Below are 22,268 nucleotides of genomic sequence, written 5' to 3' on the forward strand. Positions count from 1 at the left end.
AACAAACTGCACTCTTTCACTCCTGGCAGAAGATACATTTCCCTCGTGCTGATTATCTGGTTTGCCCCGTGTAATCAATACGCTTCCTGCGGCTCTCTGTCCAGAAAGCAGCAGCAGTGGTGTGGCTGGTGATATGAAAAAGAGATGTTTTGAGCACTGCTCTCCATCTCAGAATGTGCCTGCATGTATTTGTATGGACCATATTGTGACCCAGTGTCTTTAAGAGTCCAATTTTGCCACCCTTATAAAATATTTCCTGAGTTCATAGATCATAATTTCCTTCCAAAGGTGATCAAGCACCTGACAGGGGCAGATGCTTTTCTGGATTTGATACTTATAAAGGAGGGAGAATTTGGCTGCTGTGACCAGGAGACAGTAGTATTTGGGCAAAATAACTTTGGATTAATGAGAACAAAATCTGTCGCATTAAGTGGTCTCAGAGATAAGCTTGGAAAACTAAGGAAGAGACTGTAAATTCCAAAACTTTCTATTTATTGTTTTTTAAGCTGGGTCTGCTAATCAAGAAAGTAGTAAGTGACATACTATTCTGCATCAGTTCTATGCAACTAAATGAATTTAAAAAAAAATTAGTTGGGACATTTCTATCGATTCTAAGATAAGTTTTAAGTTTCTCAGAAATCCAATTCCACTGAAGGTTTAAAGAATTAATCGTACATGATTGTATGTTATATGTCCAATGAAGAAGTAAAAATGAATGCATTTCTTGACGAACGGATCGTCATGCAACTTCCAATGACTTCTGTTCAGTAGAAAGTTAAATTTATACATCTTTCTGAGGTTAATGAAATGCTCTGTGTGGTCAGCTCACCTCTGCGGTACTTTAAAGAGATACTTAAGAGATGCTCAGAAGAGCAATCGTCGTTTGAAATAGGAGGTAAGGAGAGTAATTCTTTTTGTCCGCTCACACCGCTTAGCCACCCGCAGATGATCCAGCTCCACCGCCGGCACCACCAGGCAGGAGGGAAGGAAAAGCAGCACAAGGGAAGACCCGCCTCACTGCTGCACGGACACGGGGCTGAGCATTTTACTGACTGCGGTGCGGCAGGAAAGGCGGTGGAAAACTTCTGCACAGGGGGCAGCAGGTCAGGAGCCCTTCCAGAAGGGGCAACTACGATCCAAAGTGGCAGCATTTGCAGGGAATCAAAGCATAAGCACAGTGAAACATAACTGAGGTGCAAGCAAGCATGCAAATTTTAAAACGCGTTTTAGCGGTTTTTTTTTCCAGATTAATTACGCTTTATATTTTCCTTTACATATATCCCCCCGCCCCCCTCTCTAAAATCCTCTATTCTGAAGATGGGCACGAATAATTTCCTTGTGGTCTGAATGTTTTTTCCCTCCTGATCCCATTTGTCAGTGCGCTGATTATCCCTAATGCCTGCACCGATGATCCCTCATCGCTCCGCTTCCCGCTGCTCCCGGGTTGCGGCGCGCCAGCCTCGGCCGCGCGGGAGGAGGCCCTTCGCGCTCCGTCCTGCCGCGCTGTTTGTCCCTCCGGCCGACCCGTAGTTGTTCGCTCCTCCTCGCGCCATCATGGAGGGCGCCGCGGCCTCCGCCGAGGGTTTGCGCTACGCCGAGTACGCCCGGGCCCCTACGGGCGCCGGCAAGGGTCAAGCCGAGCTGGACCGGGGGCTGGTGAGCGCACGGCGGGACCCCCACCCCCGGGGCCGTGAGGCGGCTCCTGCCCCGTCCGCACCCCGGGCCGGCACACGTGTGAGCGGGGCGGGGGCCGGGGCTGCGCGGACACGCGTGCTGCGCTCCCCTGCGGGCTGGGGCAGAGGGTCCTGGGCCGGTGCCGCGGGAGCAGCTGCAGCGTGGCAGCGGGAGTGGCGTCCCACCCTGAGGGGAGGGCACACCCGGGGCTCGTGGGTGCTCCTGGTCCCAGGGAGCGACGGAAGGAACAGGGTCCTCAGTGGGAAAGTTTCATTAGCGCCTTAGGCGGCTGGTGTGGAAATGCTGGCTCTGACATACGCTGTAAGCACCCGGCAGCGGGTTTTGGATGCAGGGTGGGGTGAAAGGCAAGAGAGAAAAGAAGATGTGAATTAAAGAGAAATAGAAAGAGAAAAAGAAAGAAAGAGAGGAAAAGTGAGAGAAAGAGAGAGAGTAATGGAGATCACCAATCCTCGTTCCAGCTTTAGTCCAGCTAATGACATGTCCTGGGAGTGCCTGGGGATGCTTTTCTATGGATAGGTTTTCCCTGCCAAGAAGACAGGTTTCTCTCTTTCTGTGCAAATCTGGAAACAGGCTGGAGGGCTTGGGGGGTCTCTGGTGGTCGTGATGACCCCGTACAGTCCGTGCCCAGTGCTTGGCCCCATCCTTGCACTGTACCGTGCTGTGTTTACCTCCAGCAGCTGGAGCAAGGAAAACTGCTGCCCTGCCTCTGCATGGCCCCCTTCTCCAGCCACATCTTGTTCTTACCCATGGCATGCTAATGCCAACAATCCTGGTTATTGCCAGCAGTTCTCGTCTGTCACCACCGAGAATCCTTGGTTGGCTCCACAGCCAGTGGGTGTTTGGAACATACACGTTAGTCCCTTATCGCTGGGATTCCACAGGGTACATGGGAACGCTTCAGCCCCAGCACTCAGAAACAAGGCCAAAAATTTTGTTCCCTGCTGTGAAAAGGTGATACCTGACGTGTTTTCACCCACTGTGCAAATGTTATTACCACAGGCAGGTTTGAGTGTTGAAGGTTTTGTAGAACTCTGTTTCAGAAAAGTAATTCTCATCTTGTACTTTGTGCTGTGGGAAAGGCTGGGTGGAGGCAGAGTGTCTCCAAAGTTTCCTATGGTATATCGTGCTCTAGAGGAAAGAATGCTGGGATTTTATCCCACATCTTCATTCCTGTCACTTCAACTAGTTCAGGGAACAGTGAGTTCCCATTGGAAAAGAGAATTGGGAAAAACACGTAGCTTAAAGCCCCAGATGGTGAAGTTTTCACATTTTTTAAATGGCTTAAAAGTCTTACTTGCCTAACCTAATTGTGTGTGTGAAGTTTTCTCTACAATATTTCTACTTTTTTTTTTTAAACATAGTTTTAAAAATCACAGTTCTCTAAGTTATTTATTCATTGTTACTATAGTCTAGGACTTTTTTTTTTTCCCACAGAAGAGTCTTCCTGTGTATTTAACAGCAAGTGCATAATCTTATTAAGCTGGCTCTGAAACTCATTATTGTCATGGCCATTCTGCCTGCGGAATGCTGGCAGGGAATTCCTAGAATTTTGTTGAGTCTTTGGGCCTGCTTACCCCTCTGGGACAAAAGTTGCATTTGGAGTTAGCATGGCTTGCTTGGTTGTTGAGTATTGTCACATTCTTACTGAGGTCTGGAGACAGAGGTGGGTCTTCAGAGGACTGAAATCTGGATGTCTACAGTTTTCTGTTGGAATTTATTCCTTAGTCCAGGGTATTAGCTGAAAGTCACTAGGTCACGGTCACATTTACTCTTGTAGTTGTTTTACAAAAGCATTTGGAGCAATGGAAGAGCAGCAGTGGAAGCGTGAGGGGTCTGTTCTCAAAGAACACCCACAGGAGCATTTGCTAATTAGTGCATACTCAAGAAGATTGATTTGAATACCTTATGGTAATTGTCCTATTAGTGAATCTTGCTCTGGTTCAATTTCCTGTGAAAAACCATCCAGAACTGTAGTCATAGGTTTATATACAAAACAAAAAGGTTGCTGGAAATTAAAGGACACAAAATGATGTGAGAATTGTGTCAGTATGGAGAACGGCACCTAGCTGAAATTCCTTTTATTCACTGTTGGAAAACAAATTAAATTTCATAGCAAGGTTAAGTCTAGAGGGGAAACACTAGATTATGAACTCAAATCAGTTGCACAGAGTTTATAATGTAATCCCACTTCACAGTGGTTCTGCCTCCATATAGTGTTAGTAAGGTGGTTTGCTCTAGAGCAATATTCCAATAAACTGTAGCTACTCTTCTGAGGAATAGAAGCCTTATTCTATCTTCCATACCAAACAATCATTAACATTTCCAGTCAAGAATTTTTATTTAAGGAAATACCTACTTTCAGAAATATTTTTCTACATTTAATTAATATACTTGTGTATCCTACTTCTTAGCAGTGTACAGAACTAAAGAAAACCCACAACAAACAAACCAAACCTTAAAAATTTTTAGTTAAGCAATTTATACTTGTATGTTTTTAGTTGACTGTAGGTACCTGCTTCCTATTTTGCTGGTCCACGATTAAGCAAAATGCCATTCAACCCATGAAAACAAATTATTATTTTCTCTGTGCTTTTTTTTTTGTTCTGCTCACTGTAGGTTTTTGAGGCAAAAGACTGTAGAACTCCTGCTGTCTGTGTGAAACTTAGTAGTGAGGAGAGCAAAATATTTTTCATTTGACTGAGAAGGGTGTTCCACTAGTTGTAGTAGAAGAACCAGTATAAAAACCAAATCATATGCAGGCAGATAGGTTTTAACATTTGGAAAGCATTGGCATTTGCAGCCCATTGTCAGATGTCAGAGTGTTGTGCTGAAGTTTTAAAATGATGCATTTGAAATTCTCCTTTTGGTTATAAATTTAACTTTTTTCTACTTCATAGAAGAAGACGCTCTAATGCTAAGAACTCTGATGCTAAGAACTGCATATTAATAAAATTAATATGTAATTTTATTTTTTTGAGTATGTTTCAGTTAGAAGGGCACCATCTTGGGGATTTGCAAAAATAATTACCTCATCCTCCCCTGTGTCTTCTGCTAAAAAATTAAGGCTACTGGAGAATTGAATCTTAAAGGAATAGGCAGAAATTCTCTGTTTTCTAACATACTGTATGTTAATTAATATGCTTTATGCTCTTTTGTTTGGCAAATGCTTAGGTAAATCAGGTCTTGGCAGTTGCCTTTCTAATGCTTGTGTTTTCTTATACTAATTTCTGAAAAGGATTAAGAAAATTCAGGTTTTACAGATTTAGCATAACTTTTTCATTAGTTTCCTTTAGGAGGGTTTGTTACTGAAGACTGAATTACATAGTAAAATTAAAATACTGAGATCAGCAGAATAGCATGGGGTTGATGACTAACCTTTGGGAGCTGATTCATTGAATAAAGAAAGGGACAGATGTTAGTTTTAAATATTTTATTTCTTTATTTTTCCCTCTTGGATTATAACATAATGATTTCATTTAAAATCCACATCTTGGAAGTTTCTTAACAGCATTTTTGGAGGGGGGGAAGGTCAATTCTGTCATAATTGAAAGTCAGTGTGTATGTATTTATTTATTTATCCCTTATGAAATGCAATTTCAAGCAATAGGAGACAAAGATGATCATGGTGGTAGTTGTATTAGCATGCTGTAAATGAACTGCTGCCTTCCACAGAGAGAGCGAGTTGCTTTCATTTAATATTGACGCGAAAGGAGTGCATTTAATTAAACCTTTGGACTTTACATTTCAAAGCACCAGGCTAACCTTGACTGATTCTTTTAAATATTCAACTGAGTTGAGAGAGCATAGAAAAGAAAACTGAGTCAAGTTGGACTTGAAGAATTTACTGGTTAGTGCTTGAAGTTGCCACTGCTTTTATGACAGTCCATGTCAAGAAAAAAGCCAAACTTGCAATCTCACACTGATTCAAATTCCGTGTTTATCACGTGTACAGTTATGATACATTCACACCATAACAAACATGCAAGATGCTTTGGCATGTCAAATTATCACTTCTTTGCTAATATGTGGCAAGTGACTCTTCTCTAACGTGCTCACAATGCAAATAAGGTGAGTTACCATAAACCAGTATTTCTCAGATTTTATGGTGCCTGTATCTCTCTTAAACGTGAGGACAGTCTTTCATTTCTCTCTAGCTTGAGCTTTGAACCGGTTTTACCAAGTTTTCTGTCTTGTCTTTATTTTCCCCTTGATCCTGCTCCTATTCAAGGGCTGCTGTCACGGGTTTTTTTTAGCTGCTGTACTCCCGGCAACAGTAGCCTTCCACTAACTGCTGGTGCTTTCCACTGAGATTGGACTAATGCATTCCAGCAGACATAGCCCACTCTGTCCAAGGCCCTCCGGGGGCTCTGCATTGTTCTCCCAGATTGCTGTGCAAAAACACTTCAGCTACTTCTGCACTGAACTGACAGAATCCTGGTATTATTTATTAGTCTGGTCTCTGTGCTTGGTCTTGCCTGTGATGAGGTGTCTCCTGCTAATGCCTTGCTGTAACCTGCATGTCTTGTAAACTACTGACTTAAACCACCTTTTTGGTGGCAAAGCAAGTATAACTTAATTTGGACAATCAAAGGCTAATTTTTTTTTTTCTTTTTTTGCCAGCGTGATCTATTTCACACATTGTTGAGCTCTTAATTGACTGTAACCACTTAGTAAAAGATTCTTGCTGTCAGTCTGAAAAAGTCAAGGAAACTCTTGAATATTAATCCATGGTCACAAACCACAAGACAGAACAATATAGAATTCCTATAGGGTTAGGATATTTCCAGAAAGGTGGCTGTTTGTGGTTTGTGTCTTAAGTGAAGGAATTTTTTTAAAGTTTGAATATTGAGAGTCTGGGAAAACTGATTTGTGAGAAGAAATAAAAAGAGTTTTAGTTTAGTGAGGAGATGAACTGTATGCTTCACAATTTTACATCATCTGCCATTTAAGATAACATGCTTAAACATTTTCATGGGGAAAAGATGAGATGAAATTTTGTGGAACTGAAAGGAGCAACAGACATAAAGCTACTACATTATTTTTACATTCAGAAATGAATGCTAATATTGAGACTGAACACTACACTGAAATGGAAGAGTTAAATTACTAAAATGTAATATACAGGCAAATATCTAAAGCAACAATCCCCTCTCGGGTAGGTGGGAGGTAGGTACTTTGTTAAAATCTGCAGCATCCAGCTGCTAGATCCAGAGGAATACAGCTGCTTCTACCGGTGACCTCAGAGGAGGCTGCAGCTTCTTCTGTGCTGAGCTCAGTGCTACAGGCAGCAGTCACAGCCACTCGCCTTCAGAGCCAGCTGTAGGAGCCACTGGGCATGAGGGCAGCGCCTGCATCTCCTACAGCTGCCTGTTTCTGGGCAAGTTGCCGATCCATGATCTAGGCCCTATTCAGACAGCTCTGGGAAGGCTTTGAAAACAGTATTTCTGTACTCTTCCCCTGCTCCCACAGTCTAGAAATGAGGTTGGGTACAATCAAAACCAAAGTATTTTATCCCCAGAAGTCTTAGTGGTAAAGGCACCTGGGTTCCAGATGCAGTTACTAGGGCATTCACATTGAAGTTGGAGGTTTAAGTCCTTCTGTCAGAATTGCTTGTATAAAACGTATAAACCAGTTATGGGATAATTGTGGAAGTAAGTCATATATAGAAGAGACAGTCTGGTGATAAAAGCATTTTCACTGTCATTATGTTTTGAATTCAAGATAAACCTAATCTGATTTCTCAGGTTTCCCGGGGGGAAATTCAAGGCATTATTGAGCTGTCGTATGATAAGGCAGGTGATGCCGCAGATGGCTATTTCCTTTGTTTCAAAGATTGCATGGAGGCTTTTCAGAAGTGGAGAGCTTGTTACCCTTCCTGAATTCTGCAAACATGTGAGAAGGCAGTCCTTTCTTCAAGGTTTACTTCATATCTTTCATCAGCTTCTTGATCAACATAGGAATACTTCTTATCCTTCTTGAAGTGCCTGACTTTTTCAAGCACAGTATAGGAAAATACTTACACCTGATATGGGAGTTTTGAGTTAGAGCTTCATGTTTTTTTAGTAAACTGATACTTTGTTATGTACCATGTTGAACTAGACTGCACAAGCAATTTCAAATAATCCTGTGTAGTTATGTGCCTTGTGTTTTTATCAGTGCATACTATGAGCTGATTTCAGTATGTGTTCACTGATTTGCTAGCTGGTAGTTCAAGTTAAACCTGATACAGTGGTGGAGGTTAATGGGACTGAAATATAAAATCTAACAGCCTATGGAATACAGAACTTACTTTCATCTCTCTCGTAGTTTATAAATGAAATGTCCACATCAGACATCCGAAATGCTTCTTGTGAAAGTAAAAGGTGTGTATATATCAAATTAGAATTCACATGTTATTCTGATTCCTGTTTTTCTGCTTTAGGCCAGGACTATGATAGCACTCGGACTTGGCATTGCAACTGTTGCATTTGCAGGTAAGGTAAATTAGTGGCAGAACTCTCACTTAGTGAGCTGCGCTTTCTGAAAGGGTTAATGAAGTTTTTATTAATTTAAAGAGTGGAAAGTGGAAAGGTTGCTTGAAAGTACTATGGAAAATTGTGCCCACCTTCAAAGCAATAATTTCCAAAATTCTTTTTGAAAAAGGTGGAGAAAGCTGGATAATGTAATTTCATGGACAGCAACTAAAATGCTCCATCTGCTTTTTGTCTGCAAAATGAAAGGTGAAAAGTTTATTTACTTAGTAACATATTGCAGTGTAGAGGCCCTTTAGTACAGAAGAGTGCAACAAGATGCTGTGATGTGGAGGTGATGCTCGACGAATTGAAATAGAGGAAAATAAAAGGTTTTATAGACCAGTGATTTATCATACTAACTGTTTCCATACTACATTTTTTTATTACCTGAACTCTTTGCATCTGGACTGTTTGTTACTCTGACAAATAGGTTCTAGTCTGAAGACAGGGTATGAGTTTAACATTAAATAATGGTTAACAGAAAGCATTAAGAAGAGAGTGAGGTAATGGTACATCACAACATTTCAACAGAGATAGTCTAATGTGGTTTTGACTTCTGTGTTACCGTAGGCACAGGCTTAGATCGCTAAAACTTACAGACATGATTTGTGTTGTAAGAATGAATGCAAGATGCTATTGGAATGAAGCAGAGCCACATTTGGTAAATAGTTTTGCCATTGTGTGTAATACTGAGTTACATTGCTAAAGAATAGTTAAAACAGTAACTGGGGGGAGAGGATTTACATGGAAAATCCTCCAGTAACATGGCATAAATCTTGATTCTGGTGTTGATGGAGCAGCTTTGTTCTTCTGGGAACACAGCCTTACAGGAATCCCTCTATTCTTTCCTAGCTATACACATTCAGTGCTAGTGGAGAGTTGAATGGGTCTGAATCCCAGAAGATTGTCTTTTTCTAACGAAATTAAAAATGCAGTATTTACAAGGTGTGTAATTAAGCATACAGCATCACAGCAAGAAACGTGTAGTACATGGATTTCTTTTTTTGAAGACATAACCTTTGAAGAGTATTGAATAAATAATGTATACCCAAAGCTAATGTTTCAAACCGCCCTTTTTCTTAAAGTTCACAAGGCAGATATCTTAATTTATCATATTGAAATGTATTTAAATCTGTTTATTTGGTGAGTTAAATAGTGAGTAAACACAATGGGTCTTTGCAGTCCATGACTAGGTTTTTAGATGTAGTGTACTAAAATTCTTCTCCCTCTCCCAATAGTTTGTGTTTTTTTAAAAACAAAATTCTTTCCACTGTAAACTGATGGGCATAAGTTGGAGCTTGTTTGTGGGGTGTTTTTGTGCATTTTAGTGAATATTTCATTTATACTCCATCTTTTTTAGGTCGTTATGCTTTCCGTGTTTGGAAACCATTGGAGCAGACAATTACAGAAGCAGCAAAGAGGATTTCAACTTCTGTGAGTTTAGATACTGCTTTATGCTAAAATTATGATTTTGTATTTCAAGTATTCAGAAAGGAGACATTTTATGTTAAATACAGTAAACTGCCAGGTAGATAATTTTTTTCCCAGGGTAGGGCTGTTCCCTGCTGTGTAAGTTCTGGCATGTTGTCTTCTGTATTTTAAATCACTATGGATAAAGCTGTATCAAAAGATGTTTATGAGTTTGATAAACAGTTGCAGTTTTTTCTACTGAGGTTCCTTGTTTTGTGCAACCCTTTACTAGTAAGTGTAAAGATAAATTGTTCAAGTGCACTGTGAGAAAGTCAGTAATTCCTAAATATTGCAAAGTGATGACATGCAGTTTCATTTCCAGCAGCTAAAAGTAAAAGAATTTAGTCTTTTAGACAGTGTTAAAAATCAAGAAGACAAATTGATGAACTTCTAGGATGGGTTGCCATGGAGATAGGAGAGCTTGTGTGCTGGTTAACATATGAGTTGTCTTTTTCTTCTTCCCCAGCTAATTTGAACTTTTAACCAGGTTTTTGTTCTTTGGGTTTTTTCGTACTGGTTAAAAAATACAATAATGAGATAAAAAATCAAGAAGAAGAATGTTGTGTGGGATGCATATGCAGGGAATATTTGAGAGTATTTACTTACTGCTTCAGTGGCTACATTTTCCTCTGGTAAATAAATACATGTGTTCCATTTCTGTTTGATTGAAATAATTCCCAATGAGATAGATGTCTGCTTGTAGCAGTGTGTTCCTTCGGAGTTCATAGTCTGTGTACACCTACCCACAGCAATAGAATGCTATTCCTTTCATGATGCTGATAGGTGATCATGTTCAGGGAGTAGTTGTTGCAGATTATTATTTCCTGAAAAATATACTAAATGTAGGTTTTTAAAAAACATGATATTGGCATTGTACCTACTCATGTTAGGCCAGTTGCAGCACAGAGCCTGTCTAGACAGACACTACCGTCCAAATTCATTTGCCATCTGTACTTGGTGTTCCTGTGCTGAAGGTACAAGCTTGATCAAGCCAGGCTTCCTGGAGAGGAGATTCAACTGTCCTCTTGAGGCTGGTCCACATTTGTGTTTGCTTGCCATGTGTTTCAGCCAGAAGCAGTGCTCTTGGAAAACTTTTTTTGCTCTCTGTCGCTCTTATTGCATTGCTGTTGTGAGACCAATGTCAATTTTTTTTTCCTATTTCAAAAAAAAATTTTTGAGATATTCCCATATTGCCTGCCAAAACAACAGAGGGGACTTTAGATACTGTGAATTAAATTGCTTTCACATGATACAGATACGGGCTGACTTGCAGACTTGTTAGATGTAGCTGGCAGTACATGTGGCTTCAGAGTATGGAGTGCTTCAGTCTTCACCCTCCCTCCCTCCCTAGCTGTTTTACTCCAGTCATTCTTTTTCTATCAATTTGTAGATATAGGCTAGAGAATCTAAATTCAGATACATTCACATAAGAAAGCATTCAGTGACTCGTTTTAACACATTGAAATGTGACATGCTACTGCATGGAGAGGTGTCTGTTCCTAGGAAACTACACCCCTCAATACTGACTGAGCCAAGCTCATTACAGACCTATCTCATTTTTACCTCGGTGACTTTGAGTCCTGCAGAATTCATGAGCAACCATAAAGAGCAAACCAGGAGCTTCTGCATTCTAAGTGTTCCTAGTCCCTGGAGCAGTATCCTCTGTCTGCTTTCACATCCTGCCTTTCTGCCCACAATTGTGTGTTGATTTCCAGTAGTCTCTTCTGGTGTTCTATTTTTGAACTTGAAAGTAAAGTTTTCAGTATAAGATGAGATCTACTGGAGACAGTAAAAACTCTCTTCCTGTTTGCCATTTACTGTGCATATTTTCTGGCTTTATATTTGTGAGAGGATAGTGATAATATTTTTCTTCTATAGCCATGGTCCAAATTGAAGATCCTTGTGTATTTCTTGGCCAAGATTATTTGTTTTTTGCTACTCTACAGCTACTACTTTCTCAGTTTCTATTTTAATTTTTTTTCTTCTCCCCTTAACAATGGATTATTTTCTTTGAAACAATAGAGAAAAGATTAAATTCAAAGGTCCTATATAAGTGCTTATTCTCCAAACTTCTTATTTTAGTAGTTTCACATGACTTTGTGGAATATGAAGCTGCTGAGTATAATTTGTGAATTAGCACTTTCATCATGTTTCTTGACAGCTTATTTCCCTTTACACTGTACTGACAAAGGTTGCCACGCAGTTGGTACTTCTACCCATACCATCTCATGACCTTCAGTGTCTGGACTCAGTCTTGCTTTGCTGGGTTTCTATGGTGAAGGCACCTGACTTGGTCCCTGTAATTTTCAGTGCTTATTCTAGCTTTCTAGAATGAAACTTTGTCCCTCATGGCCTTCTTTTTCTTGGGGGTCTGTGAGCAGCTGACTGTTTAAAAGCTAGCTCCCTTCCTCTGTACGCCCCTACTCTTCCTCCTCCATTTACAACGCATGCCCCGCTCTGTTTGCAGTAGAAGTCACAGTTGGTGTTGGTTCCTCCCAACCAAACAAGGTAATACAAATGCAGTTTATTTGTTCTGTCTGCTCACTGATAAATGACTTGGGAAAGGTCAAGCTGAGCAGTTACAAAGTGATCATTTAAAATGCTGCTTGCTGTATCTTGAGGATTTTACACTTCCTATTTACTTACGTGAATAAGTAACATGTATAGTCAACAACTGCACTCATCTTTTAGTCAGAAATAGTAAGCAGAGGCAAGTAAAACCTTTATTCTGAATTTTTACATCTCATTTAAGACAGTCACTTCATATTTAAGAATATGTATTTGTAAATGCTTCTGTAATTTAGTCTTGAAGTTTTCTACCATTTTTCTTTCAGTGGAGAAATACACTAGAGGAAACACTGTCATTTCCACTCTATGGCAAGTCATAATGCTTGGTCCCACAGAAACGGTTTTTTAGTTTGAGTGTAGTTTTGTCAGTGGTGTCAGTGACACTGTTTTGTTTCTGTGTGTAGTGAGAAGAGTGTTGCCAGTAGTAGATGCACAGCTCTAAGTAGTCATTTGGCTTTTCTTCCTCAGAATTAGTGCCATTAGTTATACTATTAATATTTCCTTAAAGTGTGAAATAAAGAAGCAAGTATTTCAGTAGCATTCATTAGCTTTCTTTGTGGAATCAATGATACTGAGAATTGAAAGACAGACAGATAGATAGAAGATATTAAAGATATACACAGAAATTCTAGGCCAAATGAACTATCAAAATACTCTAATCCCACAATCATGAAACTCTGTGTTCCATTAGAAAATTATGTCTTCTGTAGAACATCATTAGGTTTTCTTGCTGTATTTCCTTTATTGGATCTGATTCTGCTCAGACTCATGGAGTTCTGGATTGAGAGGTAAGGGTAGCAACTGTCTCTCTTGTCCTTAATTGAAAACAAAGTTTCTAGAGAACAATGCAGTCCATTTTATAAGATTTCTTTTCTAACTGAAGTTAAGGAAGTTAAAGTTGATATTAGCAAAATTGTATATTATATCACAGCTTCTAATAGTTTGTGGTTATAGTTTGTTTTTTGTGTTTGGTTTTTTCCCTCCAGTGTTTGTTCCCTTTTTGGTGGAGGACTGTATTGGTCCTGGAACAGCAATATATAGTTTTCAGAAAAATTCACTACTCCATGTAATGTAATGTATGGTCTCAGTTTTGGTGTTTTCACTCTTAACTGGCATGGAAACAATGATTATGCTTTCCCTGTACTATGAAAGAAAAAGTATCTTGAAGATGTCATGGTCCCTGTGCATTGGATTTTCTTATCTGGTTGCTTTTGTGAAGATTTGCAAGACTGAGTAGACATTTGCAAAGCAAGTGCAGCCATTTTCTGTCCCTCTCTGTGCCCCAAACCTATTAATAGCAGCATTTGTTCAGAAAGGAGGACTTATATAAATTGCTAAACAGAAATAATGTGCAAGGAAATTAAGTAAATTAAATGATACCTCCTCCCCTTCCCCCAGATAGTACAAAGGAATGACGAGCTCATTTCCACGATTTTTCCAGTACAGAATTTTCTTTGCAATTGCTGGAGCTAATAAATAATCAAGTGTCTAGAACTGCCTGCTCATCAAGGAGTTCTCATAACAGAAAAATATCTTTCCAGCCATTACTTAGAATTTACAACTAGGAAAAAAATGTTTTAGTTTGAGTAGGATTTCTAGTTAATTAGGGAACTAGAAATTTGCCTGTTGCCTGAAATGAAGTCTCAGTGTTTTTTCCTCTTTTTTTCTAACCAATGGGAAAAATGCTTTTATGTGTAATTTCCTTTTGTTTTAAATTCTGCTTACGATGGAGATCTTAATTTGAGAATTGGTTATTGTTTCTACATCCTTCAGTTATGAGAAGAAAATATTTTTTCATGGAGACCAATTCAACAAACCTTTTGTGTGTGAAAGGATACAGGGTACAGAATTTCTTTTTTCACTCCTCTTGGAGGTGAACCGAGGCTTCCTAAGGTTAGAACAGTGTCAAGGAAGTAGGTTTTAAAAACATGAAAAAATATTTCTGAATGTAAGCTTGCAGCCATATCTCCCTAGTCTTTCATTTTAAATAATGTTTTAGATGAAATCTACCAAGAACAGAGACAAGCTGCATTAAATTCAAATGTTGCTCTTCTCTACACTAATAGCAAGCTAATGTTCTCCTGCATTAGAGTTGTATGTCAGAGTTGAAGGGCAGAGAAGAATTGAAGAAACCTTCTGCATCTAGACGGCTTTGGGAGCAAATGTTTGTGGAAAAACTTACAGAGAGCATTAAACTATGCTTTTCTCTTTTGCTTGTAGTAATTGTTGGCATTGTTGCAAATTTCTGTGCAGTCCTGCCCTTTAAGGGTGTTACCTGTTAATTAAATTATTGACATCATTTCCCTTCAGAGAACCAGAGAAGCGCTGTGTGTTCCCTTAGTGTTGCACCCTCTAACCTATCATGTCCATGTGCACTGTTCCAGACCTGGTTTGTGTTACCCTGTGGTTACAGAAGTGGCTCCTCCACAGCTTCTCTTTGTCGGCATGGCATTTCCACACTTCCTTCAGCTCTGATACCTGTAGTGTTGCAGTAGTGGTCACTTTGTTCCACTTTTTGTTTTGGACAATAACAACACACTAAAGAAATCTCTTCTGTGGTTGCATGTGACTTCATGGTAGCAATAGGTGAAGTATTTCTGAGCCATGCTTTTGGGCATATATCTCTCCTAAACTTAAAGGCTTTTCTTAGATATCATAGACAGAGCCCCTTAAATGCTGTGTAATGGTTTTGAAATTATATAAGAGAGCTTGTGTAGACATAAGGCAAAATTCTCACTGAATACGAATGGCTTTATTTAGTGAGAAGAGTGTTTTTTCAAGGGCCAGGCACATTTTACTTGGGGGTAAAGGGAATACTTAAAAATAGCCTCAGCTTTCAGGCCAGACTTCCCTTTGATAGCAACAAAAGAAGCTTTTTTTTTTTTTTTTTTTTTTTTTTTTTGATAGGTTTTGCATTGAGGAAAAGACTTCAGTCTTATTGAGTGATTTCTGTGTGCCAGTTCGGCAAGGCTTGGAGCTACATCTGCTACCTCTAGGACTTAGAGAAACATTCACATTGTGATCACTGTTAACCATCAGTGATGGTTCCATAGGTTTTATTTCATAATTTAAAATAGATTTGTGGTTGACAAATACATTTTCATCTCATTCTCTGTGACAGTACCTGTAATGATTTGCTCTCACCTCCATCTCCTATTTAATGTTCTTTTTCCCCTGTTTTTTCTTCCCTTCTTGAAACAGTGGATAAAGTTTCATATGACAATGAGTTTAAAAAAATTAATCCCAGATCCTGTATCTAATAGTTGTCAGTCATTAGTTTTGAAGGAAGGATGTAAAGGCTTAGGATTTCCCTATATACTTTACTATTTTCCAGTGTTCTCCAGCTCAGTGGTTTCCTGAAATAGAGGTTGTGGTTTTATGCTAAGCCTTCTTCTTTTTTTCTTGGTTTTTTTTTTTTTTTCTGTTTATTTTTCTTGTTTCTTATTTTTCTTTTTTTTTTTTTTTCTTGTTTCTTAGGATTCCTTCAAAGAACTCATTATACACTTTTTTTGAAGTAACATTCCTTCACTTCAAACCTGTTCTTATATCTATTGGGGTTTTTTATCAACTTGCTTTATAGAAATATCTGGAGTGATTGTCCCTAACATCCATGGATGCCAAAATATTGTCACTTTTGGCATTTGTCATTGTGATGGTACCAGTGCTGTCTCCACAATTACCCTGCTTTCCCTCCCATGCCCTCCCCAATGCATGCACTGTACCATTGTATGCTAGTATGTACTTTGTATGTACTTTGATTCAGGACTTTGATTCAGGAGGCAGGATTTCAATGGTTGTAGCTGTTAATATCTCTTATTTACAGTAGAAGATGGTGAAAACATAGGTAGGTTTTTCTAAGTTGTTTTTTGTACGTGTTATCACTCAGGGGAAGTTCCTTTCATATTATCTGGTTTCCAGTCATTCCAAGCCTTCCAAATAAATTACACATGAATGTAATGCTCTGAATGAGGTCATATAACTACAGTTTAGTTCCTGGCACCTTGTTCATGAACTAATTATTGCTTTTTTTCCCTTTCTTCTTTTTAGAGCCTTTCATCATACTATAAGGGAGGATTTGAACAGAAAATGAGTAGGCGAGAAGCAAGTCTTATTTTAGGTGTAAGGTAGGTGTATTGCATCAATATGTTTTTACTTCAGCAAGTATTGAATGAAGCAGATGCATGTTGCAATAATGTGAAATACTCTTGCCAAAACCATAACTTTTTTTAAAAAAGACTTCTAATAACGTATAAATTATTCTAGTACTCTGCTTAAACTAAAAAGCAAACAATAACTTGCTCAGAAAAAATGTGACTTTTGTTTGGATTGAAGGCATGGTAACATACTGCAGTGGAGAATTGTTCTTGCTGTGCTCTGGGTGCCTTTCAGCAGAGCCCCTCCCCACCCAGGCATTTCCCAGCCTCTAGCATTGCAAGGGAGACTTCATCCCAAGTACTAGGCTCTGCACCCATCCTTGTGGAAGTTTGTGAAGGGTTCCTGTCAGCCCCTTCCTGCAGCCTCTGGAGGTGCCTCTGAATGTCAGCTCTGCTCGCCAGCATATCAGCTGTTCCCACCACAGTGATAGACTTCTTGGCCAGTGGGTGATGTTAGAAGGCAGCATGATGTTGGTGTGAGTCAGATTGCAAGCCAAGGAGAATGTGATTTTGACATTATATATTTTTCTCCTAGTGATAAAGAATCTTTAGAGCCCATTGTGGGATAAACAATATCTCATAAACTAAGCAAATTTGAAGTAAACCCCTATTTTCACAGTTGCTTCTTTGAGCAGACCTGCATGATCTTCTGTAATATGCAATTGCCACTTTTGCCCAGTTATGGTTTAGAACCATCTGAGGTTCTAAATGTGGTATAACAGCTTTCTTTTTTAGTATTAGAAACAGCTTTACAAATCAAAATGTAGATGATTGTTATTTATAGTTGTGTGATAAACCATTTCGGTTTTGTGTCTGTATAATCCAAGACCCTTCACCCTCTGTTTGTTTTTTATTTTCTACATTATTTTCTGTTCAATTGAAATATTCTTTTCTTATGCAGTTCTGTGAACTATTTTTGCAACATACCCTAATTTCACTGTGACAGAATAATAATTAGAGAGGTTGTTTACCTCAGGAATTTAGTTGGGCTGATACCTTGCATTCAAGCTGTATCTACAGAAAGATTAATTAATTGAATCATCACTGATTAAGAAGTCACCTGAAGTGGAAAACACTGATTCATTTCTGCATACTAAAAAATTATAAAGAACTGAACCATTCAGACTGTCCTTTTGCATACAAGAGTTTTACTGTGTTGGCATACTGCATCGATAAGTGGTTATTTGTCTGGTAAGGTACATATTTTGTATTTAATTTAGGCCAAATACATATTTTATATGTGTCATTGAAGTAAGCAATATTGTGTAGGTAGCACCTGTAAATCAACGTGTCCCTGAATGTAACATGTTGAACAGCTTTGCAAAAATAACACATACAGGCATTATTTTCAGGCCCCAGCAGAAAGAAAAAATATTTATAGCTGCTATAAAAATATTTACAATAGAACAAAATGTGATAATATTAAATATTTGTTGTTTTGTCACTGGTCATAAAAATATTTATTTTCTTGGAGGAAAAATTGTGTTTTCTGCATTTAATGCTAGAATAAGCAACCAGATATACCCTAGAAGTGCTGGGGCTATCCTACCTTTTCCCCCCTCAAATTTTTTATTTTAAATGAGTGGATGTATTACATTCTGCAAAAACCTGAAAGATACTCCTATGTGTCACATACACAGGCTTTTGAAAAATGTCATTCTCTTTGCCTTACATGCCTTTGTTGTTGTTGCTTCCTCAGAGATGCAGTTTTATGTTTTGTCCACAAGATGGTGAAAATCTCAAGTTTCAATTATTTTTGAAGCCAGTATAAACTGTTAATTTTTAGCCTGAGTGCTCTGGCATTTCTTGTAAGCACTTCAATTTGTTTTTGCAGTCCATCTGCTGGCAAGGACAAAATCAGAACAGCGCATAGGAAAATCATGATTTTGAATCATCCTGATAAAGGTAAATAATTATTACTTTTCTTAACTAGGGCTGGAAAGGAAGAGGCTTGAATGAGATCCTTTAAGTTTACTGACTGTGTGAATAAGCACGTCAAGTGCAAATGTTTGTTGTTTATTGACTTGAGCTTCTGTGTGTCCTCTCAGATAAACTGAGCTTTATGAACCGGTTTTACTCATTTTTATTTAAAGTTGTTTTCTGTAGCTGTGCTGCTTCAGTTAAGACTATGAGCTCAGGGACCAGTTTTCCACACTTCACAAAAACTTCTTGAAAAATAAGGAAAAATAAGCTATAAAAATTTTACATTAAAATAAAATTCCTGTTTTGAGCTGTGGTGGACCAATTGCATGCATGAAAGTAATTTTCTGTGGGGAAATGTTTTGCAGTTACTAAGTACATCATTGATGAATTTCAGACTTTATGGAATTCACTTGGAAAGAATGTAAAGCTGGGCACTGTTGCTTTACTGGCCGTGTTTTTAATGTAAATTTATCTTAGAGAAAGGCTATTATTATAACTTTAACTACACTACAGCTGGTTGAGAAAGAAAGCCCATATGTTCATTGCTGTCTCTGCTTTAAAATAACAGATGGTGAAGACTTGCACTGTATTTCAGAAGTCAAAAGGGGAAATCAGAGGGTTTTTATATCTTTTTGACGGAATTATGGGCTCCCTACCAGCACCCCGTTTTAAGAAAATGAAAAAGTGTGTCCACTGGCCGTGGGAAGTGTTGATGCTTTTTTCTCTTCATCCCTCAGTTTAGTTTAAAAGCTGTCCTGCTTTTTTGATTTCAAACTTTCATTTTTTATTCTTTTTGTAATGTATATGTTGCACATACCTAGAAAGGAATTTCTCTTCTTCATTTCGAATGTTTTACAGTGGTCAAAAGTCTCTTAACCACCAGAGTCCTTATTAGGTCAAGTTTTATTAATAATGAACTTCTATGTTTGTTGTAGCAACATGTGAACACATGAACAAAAGAGAATTGTGAATCTCCAGGTGGATATTGAGTGTATGTGAAGAGATGCTTCCTGTTAGGAAGATCCTAACAACCCTAACAAAGATTTTAGTGCTGCACTCTTAGAGTGTTAATGCTGCTGCAGCTGGGCGCAGTGTAGGTTTGGATGGATGTAGTGAGCCCTCCTGTGTGATAGTGAGGCACCGAGCGTTTTCTCAGCGGGAGCACCAGTTGTAGGGATTTGTGCTTCTCAATGCCCCTGAAGCTCTTCTGGCATGGCTGTAGAAAAAAACCTTAATATCTTCAGCTGCAGAGTGAGGGCCTGGAGTAATCTTGAACATGTGGCATCACAGAGAGGCTTGTTTGCTTGTGTATAGATCAGTTCTGGCTGTGGGTAGCACAGATGTTCATTTAAAAATAATATTCAATTCTATAATTTAATTTTGAAATAATATTTTACCACCTGGAGATGATAGAAGAAAGAGCAGGAATTGCAGATTTTAATTTACATGTGTTCTGAGATCCAAACTGTTGGAGAAAGAAATATTAGAAATAAATAAGAAATATATAGAAGTCTGCATAAAAACATCCCCAGAGAGTACTACTGAAATGGTTGCTTGTTAATCTTTACAGTTCAGTTTTAAAGTGTTTTTATATTGATACATTGTATGTTAAGTTATCAGTTACAAATTTTATGAAAGAACATTTCCTCACAGAAAAAAAAAAGAAGAGAGAAACCTTTTGGACTTGCCTTAATTATAAACAAACACTTAGGCAATCATGAGATTGAATTTCCTCTCATTGGAGGGCTACAAAATTAATATGGCACTTAAGGATGTAAATGTAGTGAAAACACTTCCAACAGATTTAAATTTACTTTAAGATGCTGTATTCTAGACATGTAGAAAATCAATGCACATTTAAAAATTACTTGGAGTACATTGTTTATTGCAGGTTTTAGACTTTACTGTTTGTTTGATCCTCTTATCTACTCTGTGAAAGAAGCAGTAGTCAGTGTAGTAATCCTATTCCTTGCTACAAAGTTACTTGATTTAAGAAAAGAAAAAAAAATTATTTTTCAATAGTCAATTTATCATTCATCCCATGCCCTGCCTCACTTTCCTCCAGTGTGGCTTACTTATTAGAGCTAAAACACTCAAATAAGACCAAACCATGGAAAATAACTTCATTTTTTTTCCTGTTGTTTTATTACACTGTGAAATTACTTTATACTGATTTGGATTCCTGCAGCAATGACCTAAAGAAGTCTTTAAGCAAGCCTCACCTTTTTATTTGTATGTGGCTACAACTAGCTCTGCATGTTTCTTCTATCATTGTTTTTCCTGACTAGTAGAATGAAGGAAATGGTGAATGAAAAAAATAAGGTTGAATAAATGCCTCGCAAAGACTATGCAGTGCACAGTACTGCTGGAATCACATTTTCATGTAAAAATATAGGTGTATTATAGTAAGTGGTAAGTTACTGATATAGACCTTGGAGTGTTGTTTTTGGTGACTGTGGGCAGACGGTTGGCACTCAAGGGGAGACTGAAAAAAACCCAGACACAAAAAGACTGCTGAACTGTAATCAGATCGTTAGATGGGGCATAGAGCAATGGCAATGTTCAGCACTAGGAGTTAGAAGGTGTACCATGTTTAAATAGCTTTAATGTGATGGTTTCTGGCTGGTAACTGGGCATCTCACGCAGGAGATGCTTGCACAATAATTCTTTGTCGAAGGTATTTTAAAATTTTACCTCTCAGTTTTTAGTATGGGTGGAAGTAATTGCTGTTAGGTTTGAATGAATGTTCAGGACAGCTGACCTTGCATACATTTGCAGTAGCATCCCACTGGAGATCTAGATCACAGGATATAAAGTGATTTCAGATTTCAGTCTTCTCTCTGAGACAAGTTGTTCTGTGTTATTCTACAGTGATTTAAGTTTTGATTACATTTCTCATGTTTTCTTATCCGTTAGTTTACTTCTTACCAATGTCATTTGTATCAAAAGGATCTGTGTAGGAAAGAGCTAATAAAAATGAGTAGTAAAGAGATGCAAGTGAGGTAGTTTGGTACTTGATACTAATGTGTAAACAGTATTCCTTTCCCCTTTCTCTTCTCAGGTGGATCACCTTACTTAGCAACAAAAATAAACGAAGCAAAAGACTTGTTGGAATCCAGTGCCAAAAACTGAAACCCAAAACCTCGGGTCATAGGAGATTCAGCAGATACATTGTGCAATAACTTTCATGTCTGCTTGTTCTGCACAGTTTCTTAACACTGATTGTTCATATTTATTGCCATAATTAAAATGTTAAGATTATGTAAAAGCAAACTGAAAACTTTTATAGTTATGTAAAGCTATGTACAGTTATGTCTCTGCAAGGAGTAGGGAGTTGGAATGATGATCCTTAGCGGTTCCTTCCAACTCAAGGTGTTTTATGATTCTGTCCCAATTTTAGTGTATTCTTACTGAATTATTATCGCTTAGAAGCTTGAAAAAGTTATTTTAACTGTCTTCTTTTCAGAAGTACTTTTTAGTTTCTTTTGTTAAATTTTGGATCTCTTAAAATAAAAATTTAAAAACAATCTTTTAATGTAGGGTTGTTTCTTCATTAGTAAAGAAGCAATCCTATCTTTAGGGTCACCATAAAATCTGTGACAGTGCATTGAGTCACAGGACATATGACACACCCTGTTTGACAAGTTCGCAGCACCGCCTTATGCTTCAGTCTGTTCATTTGTGAAGTAGTGGGGTTTGGTCATGGGTGCAGTTTGAGAGCTGCAACTCAGGACAGAATGACTGATGGGACTACAGACAGCAGCTTCCACTAGGTGTGTTTTTGGGGCTTGGAGCTATGAATGAGGATTCTTCGGTTTGGTTACTTTTTTTGCATATTAAAAGATCTCTGAAATTGTCAAGTAATTATTTAGACATGCGTTTACTTCAAGTCAGAGTATGTTTAATCTCTAGCAGTTGGGGTAAACATGGGATTTTCCGCAAGGGT

At 38.4% G+C, this 22,268-nt stretch overlaps 1 protein-coding gene across 1 annotated transcript; it reads left to right on the top strand.

Moving 5' to 3' along the window:
* Positions 1 to 1,540: 1,540 nt before the first annotated feature.
* Positions 1,541 to 21,850, top strand: DNAJC15 (DnaJ heat shock protein family (Hsp40) member C15). Its single transcript, XM_041407356.1, has 6 exons — positions 1,541 to 1,656; positions 8,117 to 8,168; positions 9,568 to 9,641; positions 16,293 to 16,369; positions 18,234 to 18,304; positions 21,384 to 21,850. Exons 1-6 carry the CDS (start codon positions 1,555 to 1,557, stop codon positions 21,452 to 21,454), a joined length of 447 nt encoding a protein of 148 aa, XP_041263290.1. The 5' UTR covers positions 1,541 to 1,554; the 3' UTR covers positions 21,455 to 21,850.
* The last annotated feature ends 418 nt before the right edge of the window (positions 21,851 to 22,268 follow it).

Source organism: Onychostruthus taczanowskii, unplaced genomic scaffold (assembly GCF_017590055.1).
Source record: "Onychostruthus taczanowskii isolate IOZ18803 unplaced genomic scaffold, ASM1759005v1 scaffold26, whole genome shotgun sequence".
Taxonomy (NCBI): domain Eukaryota; kingdom Metazoa; phylum Chordata; class Aves; order Passeriformes; family Passeridae; genus Onychostruthus; species Onychostruthus taczanowskii.